Source organism: Rhipicephalus sanguineus, chromosome 7, assembly GCF_013339695.2.
Source record: "Rhipicephalus sanguineus isolate Rsan-2018 chromosome 7, BIME_Rsan_1.4, whole genome shotgun sequence".
In the NCBI taxonomy this organism is placed as follows: Eukaryota; Metazoa; Arthropoda; class Arachnida; order Ixodida; family Ixodidae; genus Rhipicephalus; species Rhipicephalus sanguineus.
In genome coordinates, this window is record NC_051182.1 from 109132327 (window position 1) to 109149890 (window position 17564).

General features: G+C 44.3%; 1 protein-coding gene across 1 annotated transcript in view; it reads left to right on the top strand.

The window, feature by feature from the left end:
* The window catches only part of LOC119399735 (uncharacterized), a 58121-nt gene extending 40828 nt beyond the window's left edge, over positions 1-17293 (top strand). The window contains exons 7-9 of the mRNA XM_037666572.2: positions 9613-9684; positions 12488-12520; positions 17222-17293. Of these exons, the coding sequence (XP_037522500.2) occupies positions 9613-9654 (42 nt within the window). The 3' untranslated portion in view covers positions 9655-9684; positions 12488-12520; positions 17222-17293. The remainder of the gene's footprint in view (positions 1-9612; positions 9685-12487; positions 12521-17221) is intronic.
* The last annotated feature ends 271 nt before the right edge of the window (positions 17294-17564 follow it).

Consider the following 17564-nt stretch of genomic DNA (forward strand, 5'->3'; position numbering starts at 1 on the left):
TTCGGAGACTTCACAACGGCCAACGTTACGGGCAGTCACGTTGCTTTCCCACTGGCACGCATAAAGCATTCACCGAGAAGCGAAGCGTGGCACACAGATGACAAGACGATGCGAACGGGGCGCGATCGCGCTGTCCCGTTTCAGTCGACGGTGAAGCACAAACGTCATCCAAGTTTTTTAGTGGCACGAGCGACGAGTCACACTTCCAAGCACTTTTAGGGGCGAAGATCCTTAGGGTGTGGGTCGTTCCCTCCTCCTCCTCCTTCTCCTCCTCCTCCTCCTCCGTAGTAGCAGTAGTATGAAGATGCTCTAGTTTAATGAATTGCACACTAGATGAGCAATTCACGAGATATCATAATTTACAAGACATCGTAGTGTTCCTTGATTTATTCGCACTAAAAGACATACTTTGCGGGCGATATGCTCTGGTGAGCTTTCAACTTTTCGTCTTAATGTACATGATAAAGAAATTATTTCTACGAAAAACGCAAAGCTCACCTTGAGCCAGATGTTTGGTTTTGGGACGCTTTATCTGCAGTAAACGCCGTGCATTGTTCGCGAAGCCGGAGCACTCGCACGATCGTGTTCCGTTGGCTTTCGTTGGGCATGCTACCGACCTCGCGCCGTGGAACGCGAAGAGGAACGCTACGCGCGTCGTGTCTTCCCTCTAGCCTTGCCGTTAATTCTCACAGGGCGAGCGGGGAACGCGCTCGCTCTTGGCGCGCTTTCTCTTTCGCTCGGGAGTGGACACTTTCCCTGCATTTCACCGATCACAAAGCGGTGATAATGAAGGGACCACGTAAACCAACAGTACAATAAAAGTTTGATATTTAATATATACACGGTGTTTCACACTCTTGATATGATGTACTGGGCGAATTTCACGGAAGAGTTTCACGGTTTACGGATGATTCCCTCCGGAGCTTCGCCCCACTCATCATCATTCACCCGGTGGATATGCTGTGATTTTTTGTTGAACACTTACTTTCGGTTTTTAACAGCGAAGCTGTTTATGCCAGCCATATAAAAAAAACCCTGGGAGCTCATCACGTTGCCTAGAAACTGCAATGCCACAGGTGCGCCGCACCTACTTCGCGAGACCCACACGTGCTCTCTACATCCTCTTTTTCATCTTCTGCTTCGCTGGGAAAACACGTGTGCCGATTGCTCCGGCGCGGGATGCAATAACACTGACGGGTCAGACAACGAGTACAGACAGAGACAGAAAGATAGAGAGAATGTGAAAGAAACAGCAATAAGAATAAAGACAGAAATTCAGGGGCAAAAATTCATCGCGAGGCGAGAGTCGAACCCATGTACCCACAATCCGAAGGCGAGCGTCTTAAAGGGACCGACAACTGGGCAGAACGTGTGATTAGATCCTGGTAGAAATGAAAAGACCATGAAATATAGTGACAGATTCCAGCATCAATTCCGCGTTGTGAGTAGAATTTAAATTTTTAAATCGTGCCTAAAAGTAACAAAAACCGGTACGTCGCGCAGCCTAGCGGAAGAGCCTTGAAGCAGGATTATGAAGATGGTCACTTTGCTGTAAGTAGTCTGATGCTGTCATGCGCACCATAATCGGTCCTCAAAGTTGGAGTATGTATATTATTATCTATCCCCGTTTTTTTCTGTGCTGCCTACGAGGTAAAAGGAGTTGCACGGTGACAAGCGGCGCTGCCTTCGCGGCCGCCAGTTCCCCATGTGCAACCGCGGCGCACGCGCGCGGAGTGCACGCATGCGCAGTAAACTGCCGCGCTTGAACACGAATCGCTCTCGCGCTCACTGTTTGCAGCATGTGTTGTCAAGTGTGTATAAGACTTCATATTCGCCGCAGATAGAAAAATTCTCGTTAAAAATATTTGACGGTGGTTTCCACGTTACCATTTCGTGGCTAGACACTCTGACAAGTTAGCTTTCCGTTGCGGTAAACAAAAACGGTGCCAAAAAAATTGTTTGTCAGTCCCTTTAACAACTCCTCTGTCGAGGCACGCTAACAGAGCATAACATATTCTTGTATATTACTGTATAGTAAGGGGAATAGAAAGGGAAGTGAGGGTAGGAGGACATATGAGAGGGTGAGCGTAAAACATAGCTTTGAAAGAAAGAAAAATAGATAAATAGAGACAACGAAAGACAGAAAGAAAACGATGGATAGACAAAGAGAGAATCGAAGAAAGAAAGCCAAACAAATAAAGAGCGATAAAAAGAGATAGACAGAAAGAGAAGCGAGAAATACAGAGAGAGTGAGAAAGAAACAGAAGATTGAGAAGAAATATAGAGAGACCAAGAATGAGAAAGAACGAGACAGAGAGAAATAAAGAATAGAAATAAACAGAGACAAAACAGACTAGCACAAAAAACAAAAACAAGCGAGAAAAAGGAAGAAATAAATGGAGAAATAAAGCGAAAACTTGCAAAACTCACGAAAGCAGCAACGGCCAACATTACATAGGTGCCCATAGCTCTGCTGCTCTTTAGCATTCCGCCTCCAGTGGAAGCTACGCAATTTTAGTTTTCGAATATGGAGAAATGATCTTTAAAAAATAAAAGTGGTACGAAATTCATGGCTATGGTTCAAGCTAATGTTTGTATTGGATACATATGATATCAGATCTTAACTCTATTTAGGATAAGGGCCTATTTACTCATAGGATAATTGCCCCGCCACGGTGGTCTAGTGGTTATGGCACTCGACTGCTGACCCGAAGGTCGCGGGATCGAATCCCGGCCGCGGCGGCTGCATTTTCGATGCAGGCGAAAATGTTTGAGGCTCGTGTACTTAGATTTTGGTGCACGTTAAAGAACCCCAGGTGGTCGAAATTTCCGGAGCCCTCCACTACGGCGTCTCTCATAATCATATCTTGGTTTTGGGACGTTAAACCCCAGATATTATTATTACTCATAGGATAATTAAAGAAAATTTATTGAATTAGTTCACTGAAGGAACAGATGGTTCTGTTGCGAACAACTAGGATCGCTGCGGCGTTGTGTGGAGCATATCACAACCACGAGCTTCTATCTGCCTTCTAAGATCCGCTTCGGCAGTGCGATGAAACGCAAATGTAACCCAAGGGACACATGAGAAAACACGAGCGCCGAGGTGATAATGCCACTACCAGCGAAAGATTAGATCATGAAACGCAGCGCGAAAAAACACGGACACAGAAAAGGAGCACATCACACTGTGTTAACTATCACCGTAGATTTATTGAAGAACACACATGGTTAGATACTCATGAAACGTGACTCAGACACGTGATCCGAAACGAAAGGAAAGTGGTGATCTAGTGATTGGCAATGAGGAAATCTAACTCGATATTATGCAACAATATAGCTGCAGAGGCAAGGTCTCTTTGAGTGGACCGCCGTGTTCATATCATTCGCTGCATTGCAGGGAGTGCGGCTGCGCGCCTAAGCTGACAGAAGCAACTGTGCTCGCAAGATTCAAAGAAAAGAGGGAGCGACAGATGGATGAGGTGTTTGTTACCAGCAAATTTGGTGAAACATGTGTCGGGAGGCCGTCAATATTGTTGCATATTGTCGAATTAGATTTCCTCATTGCCAATCACTAGATATCCTCTTTTCTTTCATTTGGGATTACGTGTCTATTTTTCATGAATATACAAACGTGTGTGTTCTTCAATAAATCTGAGTTGATAGTTAGACCTATGTAGTGTGCTCCTTTTCTGTGCCCGTGCTTATTTCGCGCTGCGTTTATTGATATTACTGTGCCAAATCGCCCAGCAAGACACCCTTGTAAAGATTACGGTCACCTCCATTTTTTATTGTTCACATATGTATTGTGCTTACTTAATATACACAACGACAGCGAGGTACGCACTCACAAAGTAAGGCAATTCGCACAAAATAAATGGGATTACCTATACGCACAAGTACACATTTAAAGGGGCCCTGCAACACTTTTCGAGCATGCTCAAAAAGCGCTGCCGATCGGTAGTCGAGGCTCCCGAGAACACGCGAGCCAAATATTACAGCGATGCGCACGGCCTGGAATTTACAATAAATTCTCAAAGTCAGCTGAAAATCGCTCCCTCTTCTCTCGACAAATGATGTATTAGTCCGCAAAATATGACGCGATTGTCGGCAGTTCCACCATTGGCTGATGTTATAATCACGATAACACCCTCATTATTACTTTCGTTGTTAATTTTGAGTTCAATAAGTAGATAATATGTATGTTTATATTCTGTTATCGCGTTAAAAACACCGAACAAACATTAATATTAGCACTTCCGGTCTCACCGACAGCTCGTCTGCTCGTAGTTGCGTGGTTCCGTTTTCTTCGCCATGCGCAGTGCCGAAAACGTGAATATTTCTGTGCTTTTGACCATCGCCGGTTGCCGTTGAGAGTGGCAGCCGTTCGAGTGTTGCCTCGTCAGCTGAGAACTGCATCGTCGGCACGTTCTCACGACCGACCGAGGCACGGGCGCAGCGTGTCTCCGATAACAATGCTGGCGTCCGGTAATGGCGGCGCTTCGGGGTCGTCTGCCAGTGCCGTCTTACGAGGCGGTGTATCGGAGTATGGGCCGAAACCGATCTCAGCTGTCATTCGTTCCAAACGAGCGCGCAGGTTTGCTTCCATGGTTGGCAGAGCGATAAAAACACTACGGCGTTCGAGGTGCACACCCAACATTACCAAACCGACGCGCAGTTTTCAAGCACGCGCGATACACAGTGCGATCGGCCAGATCGGCTCCGCTCGACGAGAACGACGCAAGCCGACCGGAAGTGGCGGCACAGACCACGTGGTTGCGCCCAGACCTCAGAGAGAAAAAAATGAAGAAAAAAACTCCGCCGGCGCTCTTGGGCGGAGCCTCGCTCCTCTGCGCTGCCTCCCTCGACTCGCTGCCTAGATTTCCGCGCGCTCGCAGCGTTGAGTTGAGGGAGAAAGCTGTGGAACGTGATCTCTATAATTTGGTAACACCACTTAGACTTGACGGATTCGGAAAATTTTTGCGGCATATGACTCGTGAGGAGTCATACGTCAATAATGAGACTATTCCAATATAACTAAGAAAGGTGTTGCAGGGCCCCTTTAAAGAATGATGCTCGAAGTTACACATCCCTTGTTACTATAATTAAACATTGTCAAATAACATGACCATATTATGAGAAGGTAGGTTACCTTGAAGACCTCAAAAGCATTTAGGGCTCGTTCTACGCAGCCTTTTGTTGCACTTAAATGGTATGTTTTGATTTCGCGGTCGTTTAGTGCAATTTAGACGCCGCTTTTTTTACTACCACCGGCCACGTATACAAGCAAAATATCTGTATCGGGGATAACATGGTCGGCATTCATTTGATTGAAGTCTGAGTAAAAAAAATACCAAGAAACTTGTGGATGTGCTGGTTGAGCTGTACTGTGAAAACCTGAATTGCAATAAAGTTCTCATCGACACCCTCATATGGAATACTATGGAATACAAAAGTGTAGGACTACTGAATTACTGTGCGCTCAGTGTAGCATCAGATGTCACCCAGATGAGTGCGCAGATACAAATCATTTCACCAAAGCGTCGCTTCCCGAACTGCCTAATTGATTGTAATAAAACTGATCATAGCCCACTCTGTGCTTCGATGCGAAAACTGCTTGACCCGCCCGACACGAAGGAAGACACCAATACAGCGAGTAGGATACTTACAAGACGACAGATTATACTGTCTTCAGGTTCGATCACGCATTTTCACACACCTTTAGATGGAGGCGCAATATAATAGTCCACTAACTTAAAAACTTGGAGGACGCTTGAACTTTGCATTCAAGAGTAGAACGATATAGCGTAATCGGGCCCCGTTCCCATCGGCTTCTCAATTAGCAGCCTAGCTTCGCTTCTCAGTGAATGCATCAACTGTGCCGCAAGGAACCGAGCGTCTGTGCACGTAGCATTGGCCGTTTCAAACTATCCTAGCATGCCTACTGTAAGTACATTTGCACAGTGCTCACTACGCCATAATTCTTCCTTTTGCGAATCAGCAAAGGGCCCATTACAATTCGCTAAGCCAACACGTGTTACATACGCAGCTACTCACTTTGTTGATGCTTTTACTGCTGATGATGATAATATATGTCTCAATGCCTTGTAATGAGGGGACCTTCAGAACACACTCTTGTTGCGCAGTTCACATGTTTTGACGCCTGGCACGATTATACGAGTCTACCACACAATATTACATGCGTTACGATACTCCTTCCTATGCTTACATTTAATATAGGGTTTTTTTCCCCGAAGCAGTTTCAAGCAATGGCATAGCTCTGCGGATGAACACCTGCTAAACAACAAAGGTCTGAGATCTTTGTTATTTATTTTATTTGCATTTTTATTTTTTGGTCACGGACAACGCTGATTTTTTGCTCCCCGCCAACGACGCCGACACCAGAATTTAGGTGAGGAGGAACACGTAGAACAGAAGAGTCAACTTGCGAAGACGCCTTTATTGAAGGCTTTGGTTTGTTAGACTATGCACTTCGTAGTAGACATCATTGCAACGAAGACATTTAGCCGCCGCTTTATAATACTATTCAGGCACTTTCTAGTGCGATTCTTACAGCTATTTACCAAATATGTCTAAGTGCAGTACAGATCAACCTACAGAAATGTCGGTTATTTATGAGAGCTGTAAGTAGCGCAACGCCAGCAGCACTGGATCGGTATATTCACAAAGCAAGTGCAGCTAAATCGAAAAAAATAGGATGTCATGCAATTTCTGTACAATTCAGATTTTACTTATAGTTTTGATGCCATAGAAATTATATGGACATTCTCGGCGGGTTTTTGCGTCTCCACGCCGTCACGTGATATATATATATATATATATATATATATATATATATATATATATATATATATATATATATATATATATATATATATAGTGTGTTTAAGCTAAAAAGCACCAAGTAATAACGAATTTGAGCATAGGCGCTACGCGTCTCCAGTTAGCGCAGTATTGTTCTGAGCCATATAGAGAACGTCAGAATATTTTTTTCCAATCCGCCAAGCTTGGAAATTAACAAAGATTGCTTAATGAACATTTTAAAGAGTAACTCTACAGAAAAGTTTTCACTACAAAAGTTTAAGCGCTTGCTCAGAAACATCGAATTTTTCAATCTGTGTTAAGATCACTCCCCTGCTTAGTTATTTTCCGGCGTTTCTTTAAAGCGCGCGACTTTTGAAAACTACCACTGACTGCCGCCAAACGAGCGGCACTTTTAGTGCCCTGAATTGTAAGTTAAAGGAATTATGAAAATCTGTTTCGTGCACGAAGGTCGATAGAACAGGTCATCGGTCGGGTACTGCGATGAACGTTAAGCGATAAAAGGAGCATACCATTTCGAGAAAAAAAAAATTCTTCAACGAAAATGCGGCAGCCACGGAGCAAATGCCTCATGAAACCGTAGGCAGCATTTGATGCAGCGCAGGCATTGTTTTCTTTTCTTTTCACACCAATGAAGAAACGCATTGCAAAAGGCGAGGGTGACAGCGCGATGAAGAACTGAGATCAAAGATGCACTCACACGTGACGGCCGCTCTTTCGCAGATCTTCTTTGTTTGTTTGTTTTTTGTTTAGATGGTGCGCCTCTATCGTCATTTAGCGTCCATCGCAGTCACCAGTAGCCTGCTCAATTGGCCTTGGAGCGCGGAGCAGCCTTTGATCATTCGTTCAACTTACATTTGAGGGCACCAAAGCGTCGCGCATTAGGCGGCAGTCTCGTGTTAGTTTTCTTTTTTTTTGAAATTCCCGCGATTTAAAGAACGGCAGGAAAAAAAGTAAGCAGGGAATTTACCTTACCATAGAATAAAAAAATTATTTTTTGAACAAGCGGTACAACTACTGTATCGAAGATCTTTCTCTAGGGTCACTGTTTAAAAAATTCATTAGGCAATGTTTGTTAATTACCGTGCTCGGCGCATTCTAAAAAAATATTCTGACGTGCCCTATATGGCTCAGAACAGTACTGCGCTAATTAGAACACGCGCAGCACCTACGTTTAATTTTTTGTTATATTGTGCCTTTTAGGTGACACACCCTGTATCTACACAACAACACGCATATATGTATATAAGACAAATACGAAAAAGATTCAGAAGAAAAATTTTCCGAAGCGTGCGACTGGTGATTGGAACATGTGACGCTTGCTCCGCAGCGCGCTGCGCTAGACTATAGCGCCACGCTTCCTCTGGCATACTAACGGCGGCGAACTTTTTATGTACACCAGTCACCGCTGGCGGCACGCAGAGCTCGGACGTGCTTCAGCGTGTTCACTGTCACCCGCGAGATGGCGCGAAGGTCGCGCTATAAAGGTCGTCGCTGCTCGAGGCTGCTCTCGTGTTCGGAGGAGCAGCAACGTTTCATAGTTGGATCAAACGCGCATGGCGTTGGCTCAAACGCACTGTACGCCACACGTGGTGAAATTAGCGAATTTCAGTATTGGGGCCCCAAGGAGCTTGCGGACTCACGAAATTTGCGAGCCGGCAGGGCGCATGAGCAGAACCCAAGCCACTTTTGTACTCTTGCGTTCGCGTTGTTCCAATACCCAAAAATCAAAATCTAGCGTTTGTCGCCAAGCCGTCTTGCATAATTTTTATTTCGCCACGTGTGGCGCCCCGTGTGCTTTACCCTACGTCGCCTGCGTTTGACACAACTCGCCAACTGTGCTGCTCCTCCGAACACGACAGCAGCCTACCTTATTGGGGACCGAATGTCTTAGGTCCCTAATTCTACAACTCTCTAATAAAATTAGACAACACGTGGGCAATGCTGCGTCGTTGCCCTCGCGGTGTTTGCGTCGTCTCGCTGGCGACCAACGCTAGTTTTCGATTTTCGGGTCTTGGGATAACTCGAGCGCAAGATTCCAAGGGTGCCTTGGGTTCTGTTCATGCGCACTGGCAGCTCACAAGTGTCTTGGCTCCCTTAGCTCCTTGGGTCTCCAGTGCTCAAACTCTCTAGTGTTTCGCCGGAGTCGGGATGTTTACCTCCGGCTTGTGCTGTTACATACAGGGCGTGGTCGCTCGTGCTCATGCGCTTATCTCTTAAGGGGGGAAGTCTGTACGTCTTGTGCTTTCACACCAAACTTTGCGTTGAAGCTGTAGACTGCACGAAAGTCACTTCGCTGCTGCATCGGCCGTGTTTGCGAAAGGAGCGAGCAGCTAGCTATTTGAGCCAATCTAGGGGTTAGTTGAAGCAACAACTGCGACAGTTGTTAGTCGCGTTCGTCCTGTGTATACCTGTTTGCTCTTTTCATGCGTCCTGCTTTGTGTTTAACAGCGTTCTGTAAGTGTCAAGCTGTGGCAGTAGCTAGTTGGGGCTCACCCGGTGGGGGTTGTTTTCGTGCGTTCTTTGTGCCTGAGCAGCGCGCAGCAAGTTTCAAGTTGCTTGCCGTTCTTTGTGTGATATTAAAATTTGTTGCTATCACATTCATTGCTTCGCCCTTTAGGCGAAACTGTAATCTTTTATTTGCGACGCAAATTCTTTGGGGCGCGTCATACATTTTAAGCTCACGTTGTAAATCGAATGGATATTCAAATGCTGTTGTGTACTTTTCTTTGGCTAGTAAAATCACATTAATGGGAATGTTTCACCTAGGAAATGAAGACGGCGGTGAAGACAAAGGAGGGGAAGCCGTAGCGCAGCCACCAGGATCACCAGAAGCAGATGGTAGGTACTTAGGGCAGCCTTTAAAGAAGTACTGACACAAAATTTCACGGCCGAGATAGCCTGCTGGATCGATTTCCGTGAACATGCGTATATCATCTGCAAAATATCAACAGCGAATATAGCTTGGAAGGCATTTTATATGAATTTTGAAGTTTGCGTGAGCGATCGACACCCTCGCGCTACTGACACCCTCAAAGGTGACCCTCGATGAACCCCCTACTTCCCTCACGTGGCCATGCTGCAACAAGTTATGACGACGTCATAGCCGCCATGTTTTTCGGCCGCATTCGGTCCAGCAGCCTACTTCTCGGCGGCTGCTCGCAAACCGCACGGAAGTGCGTCACAGTTCTGTGGGCTGACGTGATCGAGCGCTGCACCCGATAGGCGGTGATGGTTGCACACGGAGGCTTGTCGTTTTTGAAGCCGAAAGTGACACTGGTCGGTAATGAGGAGCGTGTAAATATTTATCTGTCCCACGCTGCAGCAAACGATGCGCCGTGTGATTATTGACTGGCCCCTAGCAAGACATTGAAGCAAAAAGAAAAACGCGATGCCGAAATTTTGTCAGTACCCCTTTAATAGTTTAATCTACTTAATATGACAGACATTGAAGCAAAAAGAAAAACGCGATGCCGAAATTTTGTCAGTACCCCTTTAATAGTTTAATCTACTTAATATGACAGATTTTCATATTGTTAAAACCCTGTCCGGTACGTCACTGCACGGATGCGACTCCTTCTCTTGGGCATAGTCCGTGGCCTCCGTTATGCGGTCCCATGCATGCCTGAGCCGGTGGCTTTAAGCCCATGCCTTGCTGGGGCCCACCATAGGAGAGTGGTATTGAGGCTGCGTATCAAACGCCAATTCTTATACGGCAACTGAAATCAGAATACAATAAGTACGACAGCATGTTACACTATCGGTAACATTGAAGGTAAGATTGTTTGGCTTTGGGCGAAGCGCTGCGACACGGGTTGACGTCTTTGTGTAAATGCAGTAGTTTTGTGCTTATCGGAGATTTAAGAGGTACTTTGATGAAAGTGGCGTGCCTAAAGCGTAGCAAATGGTCTGACTCAACGTCGACACTCACCTTTGGGAACAGAAGCCAGTTTTATCGAAAATTATTCTACCCTACGGTGCGCTAACCTGCAGCACCGTGCGCGGGCGTGGGAGAGGGGGCATGGGCATTTCGTTAGTTCGTAATACTTTTTTTTCAAAATAGCGCAATGTTTTATTCAAGGCAGGGGAGTTACATAATTGGGATCACAAAGTCTGCCCCGTACATTAACTCAGTCGAACCGGGCTCGTCATTGTTTAAAGAGCAAGGTTATGGACTCGCAAGATTTTGACGAAGCACATAGGCCTCAAACATTTTAGCCTCCATCGGAAATACAGCCGCCGCGGCCGGGATTCGATTCCGGGACCTTCGGACCAGCAGTCGAGCGCCATTTTTTACAATGTTTAACGTGGCTACTACTGATATGAAGATATTGCTGTCGGTCAGTAGGCTTCTCATAAAGCTTGGCGAGTAAGTTACGGTTTGTTAGGTATATAGCGACGTTCAGGATGTTAATAGTTTCCGTTCAGTAGGCGTGCGCAAAGGATGTGGAGGGGCAAAAGATGTTAAAATCTGATACAAATGCGAGAAGTTGAGATTGATCATGAGGCCAGATCTAGAAGGCCTTTACCCGCCGCACCCAGCTAGCTTCAATATTGTCCCTGTCTTCTACTAGAGCTATTTCAGATTTTAGGCTCTCGCTTTGTCAACGTTGCCATCATGCTCTCGAAAACATTATGCTCTCCAGATATTTGTATTACTAACGCACTGATTTCTTCTGTTCCCAAATGGCTGTCAGTGCCCCTTTAACTCCTTTATTTTTCTACTATTGGAAATACTGCCGATGTCCCAAATGCGTATAATTGCGTATAGCTTAGAGAACTGCATAATATGTTCTTCCTGTGTAAATATCCCTATAGAGTGAAGCTTCACTTGAACGAACTTCTAATTACCCAAGGAAAAAGTTCGGTAAAGAGAAAGCTCGCTGAAGTGAAATAGCTGTGTTGCAATTTTTTATGAGGAACTAAAGAAAACATCTGCTGTCTAAATGAATAATGAACCATTTTCCTTGGAAAGCTGCTTATTTGACCGTGAGCTTCTGCTTTTTCCGCATGTATTGAAAAATGTGCCAATCTTTAGCTGCACGTGTCCACTTAGGACTGCAACACTTATGAATTGAGCCACTGTGTCCAAGCTCCTATAAACGTTCTCGGACACAACACTCTGCTGGGCAGCGAAGGACTTCACTTTTTTCAAGTACATCTTTCTTCTTTACGTAAAATTCTTCACTCTGCTGGGCAGCGAAGGACTTCACTTTTTTCAAGTACATCTTTCTTCTTTACGTAAAATTCTTCATGCTTTCGCTGCAACGGTTACCTCTTCCTCCTCCTCTTCTTCTTGCTGAGGTAGCAAGCTCGCTACACTCCTTCTGTAGACAGAGTACCGCATATCTCAACGCGAGAATCACAGGTGACGTAGTCCTCAAACGCAAAGCGCTGTTCGTACCCTATCTTTCAGACAATTTCTGATCAAGATCACGTGGGAGGCATGGATGGTGTGCAAAATTATGTTCGTAGAACTGAAATGCGCGCTCCCCTAACTTCGTTAAAGTGAAACACATTAGCGTTAGATCCAATGGCTCTTCGTCTGGTGATCTACAAAAATAGTTGGTACGGCTCAATAGTTTGCAGAGGCGACGCTCTTTTTACTTTCAAGTGGTATAATACTACACTGGATTCGTTTCAGGAGGCGGAGAAACCGAAAAGAAAGAAGGTGAAGGTAGGTAGAGTATTACATATCTATTTCATGGAATTCTCTGGTTTGGTGTCCGCAATGAAGCAATCAGCTGCTTGAAGGAAAAAAACGAAAACTCCATTTGCCCACTTATGGTCATTTCCTATTGAACAAGAGCCTTGCATATCGCACTCCTATATGAAAATGCTTCGTGTTGAATGACGAAAGAGATGCCCAGGTGCGTTATTATGGAATTATTCACGCTAAAATAAAACTTCTGTGGAATACGCAAACGTAGAAAGATGTTGCGCAGGAGAATGTACCGAATGAAACCCAAGCAAAGAAAATAGAGCTCGTAATGCCTGTAAAATCGAGGCTATAGAATGAGAACTTTCTTGGCGGCACACTTTAGGGGGATTCACGGTGTGACAAAGAAACGAATTCAGGTTTTCTTGGGTGAAGCACAATGGACAAACTAAGCATAATGCAACATTTTGATCTAGTGTCTTCTGTCGTCTCCACTATAAACCGACGTAGAATTGCGCAATGTAATATGTATTGAAATTAGAAAAGCGAACATTCGAAAATGGTATCATGAAGACCGAATAATGGAGAGCTTGAACTCTGGCTTAATTTGTTGGCTAAGACACTCAGGAGCAGTTCGCGTAGGCAAAAGAAAATGAGAAATTGTAATCTTTGAAGCAGTATTCGAACATTTTGACCCCGTTATGTTGTTCATTTGCCGCGTTTTATGTTTACTTGGGATTTTGCAAATTCTAAGATCTGGTGATATTTCCTTAGGGAAGAAGGAAACAGTAAAAGATGGAGAATGAAGTTATTAAATTTTTTGACATACAAAGGTGATCTAGAAATTATACAATCAGGTTATTTACTAACTCGTGTATGAGCAAAATTTTCTTCTCAGTCTATTCTCTTTTTCGTGCCCTAGAGCGTTCTTTAGAAAACACGAGATAAACAAAGGCCTCAGCGCGAGCCATCTATATCTTAGTACAACTTCTGCTGCTGCATATTTTGTCGAAGCGAAGTTTTAAACGAAGGCCCTATTGGACCTTCAATATACCACGGCCGGTGTCCATAGACGATAAATAAAGTGCTCCATGTGTTTCTTTTTAACATAACCACGTGAGTTAACAAGGATGATAGACCATAGAGTAGTTACCAACTTTTGAATATGAGAGTATTATTGCTGTCATCACTATTCATATTTGGTCGTGTTATCTTCACCTCTGGAGTTTTTTTTTTCAGTTGATGAACGGCTTAAAATTCTCCTTTTTGTAAAGTGGTAACTGTTAGTAAAGCTTAATTAGGCACTCTTTATTCTAGAACGTAATTGTTTGTGACACTACCACTCTGTAACAGGAACTCACGGGAGGCACGTCTGCGATGGCATAGTTCAGATGGCACTACACATGACCTGATTTCCTAATAAGAGCTCTCACGATCAAGGCCCGATAAGTAAATAAAAATGCGACATTTGAAGTATTTTTGAATACCGGGGGCATATGCAATGCGATGATGCTAGTAACACTTGTGCGTGTTTTTAGATTATTCTTTGTCCTTACGTATTTGATTTATTGGTCGGCTTTATGAGAACATACTGATAATTCAAATTTCTCTCTTTAATGTACTGTCTCTTTGGTAAAACGTTATTGCTAAAAATATCTTATTCAGTGAAAACAGAAGAGGAAGACGGAAATAAAGAACTAGGGCAAGGATCAGCAGGCGTTAAGTGCATTTGTGGGTTGGAGCTCCGGCTAAACGGCGGGAAGCAGCAATGGTATATAATTGAAAACGCTCTCTTTTTTTTCATCCAAAATTGTTAAGCCAGGTATCCCTAACTATTATGGGCTGATGTTTTTTTTTTCTAGTTTTACGAAGAAGAGGTTGTTCTTACTACTATATTGAAGTAGATGAAGAGGCTCTAAAGAAGACGTTGGCCCATCCCCGCGGGTGGGCGAGGGTCACAATTTCAAGAATCTGCTCTACTCTACTCTACACAGGCAGTCGTATATTCGTGCTGCTCAGTGGAGCATGTTGTCAGCTAACCAGTGACAATTACTGTTGAAACTGGATCTAAAGAAAGCCGATATTAGAAGTTCGCAATCTACAGAAAAGATTTTCACTGCCTTGAGCAACACACATGAGGTACAGTGTTTTCATGAACCCGAATGAAGGAGCCTACCCATTGAACGCGATTTCACGGTGCTTTTTCCTGAAACTCTTAGTAAAACAGTGGTTATTTTCTTATAGTTTTCACCGCAGTATTTTTTTTTCGAGCATGCGCTCTAACGCTTTTGCATTAAGGGTGGCCTAGTCATGGCATAAGCTTTATTTTGACGAGGCTGCACACCAGGCCCATGCACAATAAAATTGATTGGCAGTCGGTAGCTCTCTGAAGTACCGTATGGTAGCCTGTGACAGCTCCACGTAAACGTATACATAGCCGGCATCACCCGTTTTTTATTTGCTTGCAGCATCAACTGTGTTGAGCTGCATAGGTGTGGCTGTTGCTTTACGGCCACGTAGTTAGTAGTACGCTATTTCGCAAGATGATTGATTATCGCGTACTGGATACCTGGCAAATTTAGTTCCAGTAGGCATTTTCGGAGTCTTCAGAACGGCCAATGTTACAGGCAGCCACGTTCTTTTCACATTGGCACGCATAAGGCATTCACCGGATGAGAAGGCGATGCGAACGGGGCGCGATCGCGGTATCCCGTTCCAATCGAAGGCGAAGCTCAAGCGTCCTCCAAGTTTTTTAGTGGCACGAGCAACGAGTCGCACTTTCAATAACTTTCTGTGGTACACTTACTTTAGGTTTTTAACAGCGAAGCTGTTTATGCCAGCCGTATAAAAAAAAACCCTGACAGCTCATGGCGTTGCCTGGAAACCGCTAATGCCACAGGTGCGCCGCACCTGCTCCGCGAGACCCACACGTGCTCTCTTAGTCCTCTTCATCGTCGTCGTCTTCTGCTTCGCTGCATAAACGCATGTGCCGATTGCTCAGGCGCGGGATGCAATAATCCTGATTGGTGATTGGTGAGTACCTTGGTACTCACCAATCAATTGGTGAGGTGATTGGTGATTGGTGAGGTAAAGGGAGGTAAAGAGAAAGAAAGAGAGAAAGAAAGAGAGAAAGAGAAAGATACAGAAATAAAAATAGCCAGGAATTCTAGAAAGAAAATTCGTCGCGAGGCGAAGTCGAACCCGCGTACCCACAATCCGAAGGCGAGCGTCTTAACAACTCGTCTATTCATGCACGCTAGCAGAGCATAGCATAGCCTTGTATGTTATTGTATAGTAACGTGGATGAAAAGGGAAATGAGGGTCAGGAGGACGTATGTGAGGGTGAGGGAGGGGTTGTAAAACATAGCATGGAAAGAAATAGAAAGACATAAATAGAGACAACGAAAGACAGAAAGAAAACGAAGGAGATAGAAAGCGAGAATCGAAGGAAGAGAGCGAAAGAAAATGAGAGCGATAAAAAGAGATGGACAGAAAGAGAAGCGACAAATACAGAGAGAGAGAGTAGAGAGAAAGGGAAGATTCAGAAAGAAATAAAGACAGACCGGGAATGAGAAGGACTACAGACAGAGAGAGAAATAAAAAAAATAGGAATAAACAGAGACCAAAAGGCTTTCCCAAAAAACAGAAACAAGCGAGAAAAAGAAAGAAATAGACGAAGAAACAAAGCGAATATTTGCAAATCTTAGAAAAGCACCAACAGCCATGACTAGCCTAGGTGCCCATCAGCCCCGCTGTCTCTTTAGCATTGCGCCTCCTGCGCAAGCTGCGCTATTCTGTTTTTCGAATATTGAAGAAATATTTTTTTAAAATAAAGGTGTTAAGAAATTGATGGTTCTGGCCCAAGTTATAGTTTGTATTCGATACATATGATATCAGTTCTAAACTCTATTTAGGACAAGAGCCTATTAACTCATAAAATAAGCAAAATCGATTGAATGGCATCATTAAAGGATCTGATGGTTTTGTTGCCAACAACTGGGATCGTTGTGGCGCCTGGCGCAGCATATCTACACCACGAGCTTCTATCTGCTTCCTGCGATCCACATCGGCAGTGCGACGAAACGCAAACGTTACCCAAGGGATACATGAGAGAACACGAGCACCGAGGTGCTAATGCGACTACCAAGTAAAGATTAGGGTCGCCTCAAATGTTTTGTTCACATATGTATTGTTGTGACTTAATATACACGACAGCGAGGTACGCACTCACAAAATAAGGCACTTCGTACTAAATAAATGGTATTACCTATAAGCACACGCATAAATTTAAACAATGATACTCGAAGTTTCACAATTTTTTTCTTGTTGAAGTAAGTAAACATTGACAAAAGAGCATGGCTTTATTATGAGAAGGCAGTTCGCCTCGAAGACCTCAAAAGCATGTATGGCTCGTCCTACGCAGCCTTTTGTTGCACCTAAATAGCATGTTTTGTTTTCGCAGTCGTTTAGTATAATTTAGAACATTGCTTGCCGCTGCATTCAAGTTGCTTGCCGTCCTTCGAGCGGCATTACAATTTGTTCCTATCGCATTCATTGCTTCGCGCTTAAGGCGAAATTGTGGCTATTCATTTATCACACACATTCTTTGGGGCGCGTCATATAATTTAGCAGCACGTTGTAAATTGACTGGATATTCAAATGCTGTTGTGTACGTTTATTTGGCTGGTAAAATCACATTGCTGGCAATGTTTCACTTAGAGAAAGGAGATGGCGAAGAAGAAAAAGAAGCAGAAGCCGTAGGACAAACACCAGAATCACCAGAAGCAGATGGTAGGTACTTACGGCAGCCATTAATAGTTTAAACTAGTTAACAGGGTGGATTGTCATGTTTGTAAAACTCTGTACCGTACTTCACTGCACGGATGTGACTCCTTGTCTTGGGCATAGTCCGTGGCCAAGGTGATGCGGCACCATGCATGCCTGAGCTGGCGCCTGTAAGCCCATGCCTTGCTGGAGTCCATCATAGGAGGGCGGTGTTTAAGCTGCGTATAAAAGGACAATTCTTATACAGCAAGTGAAATGAGAACACGATGAGTTCGAG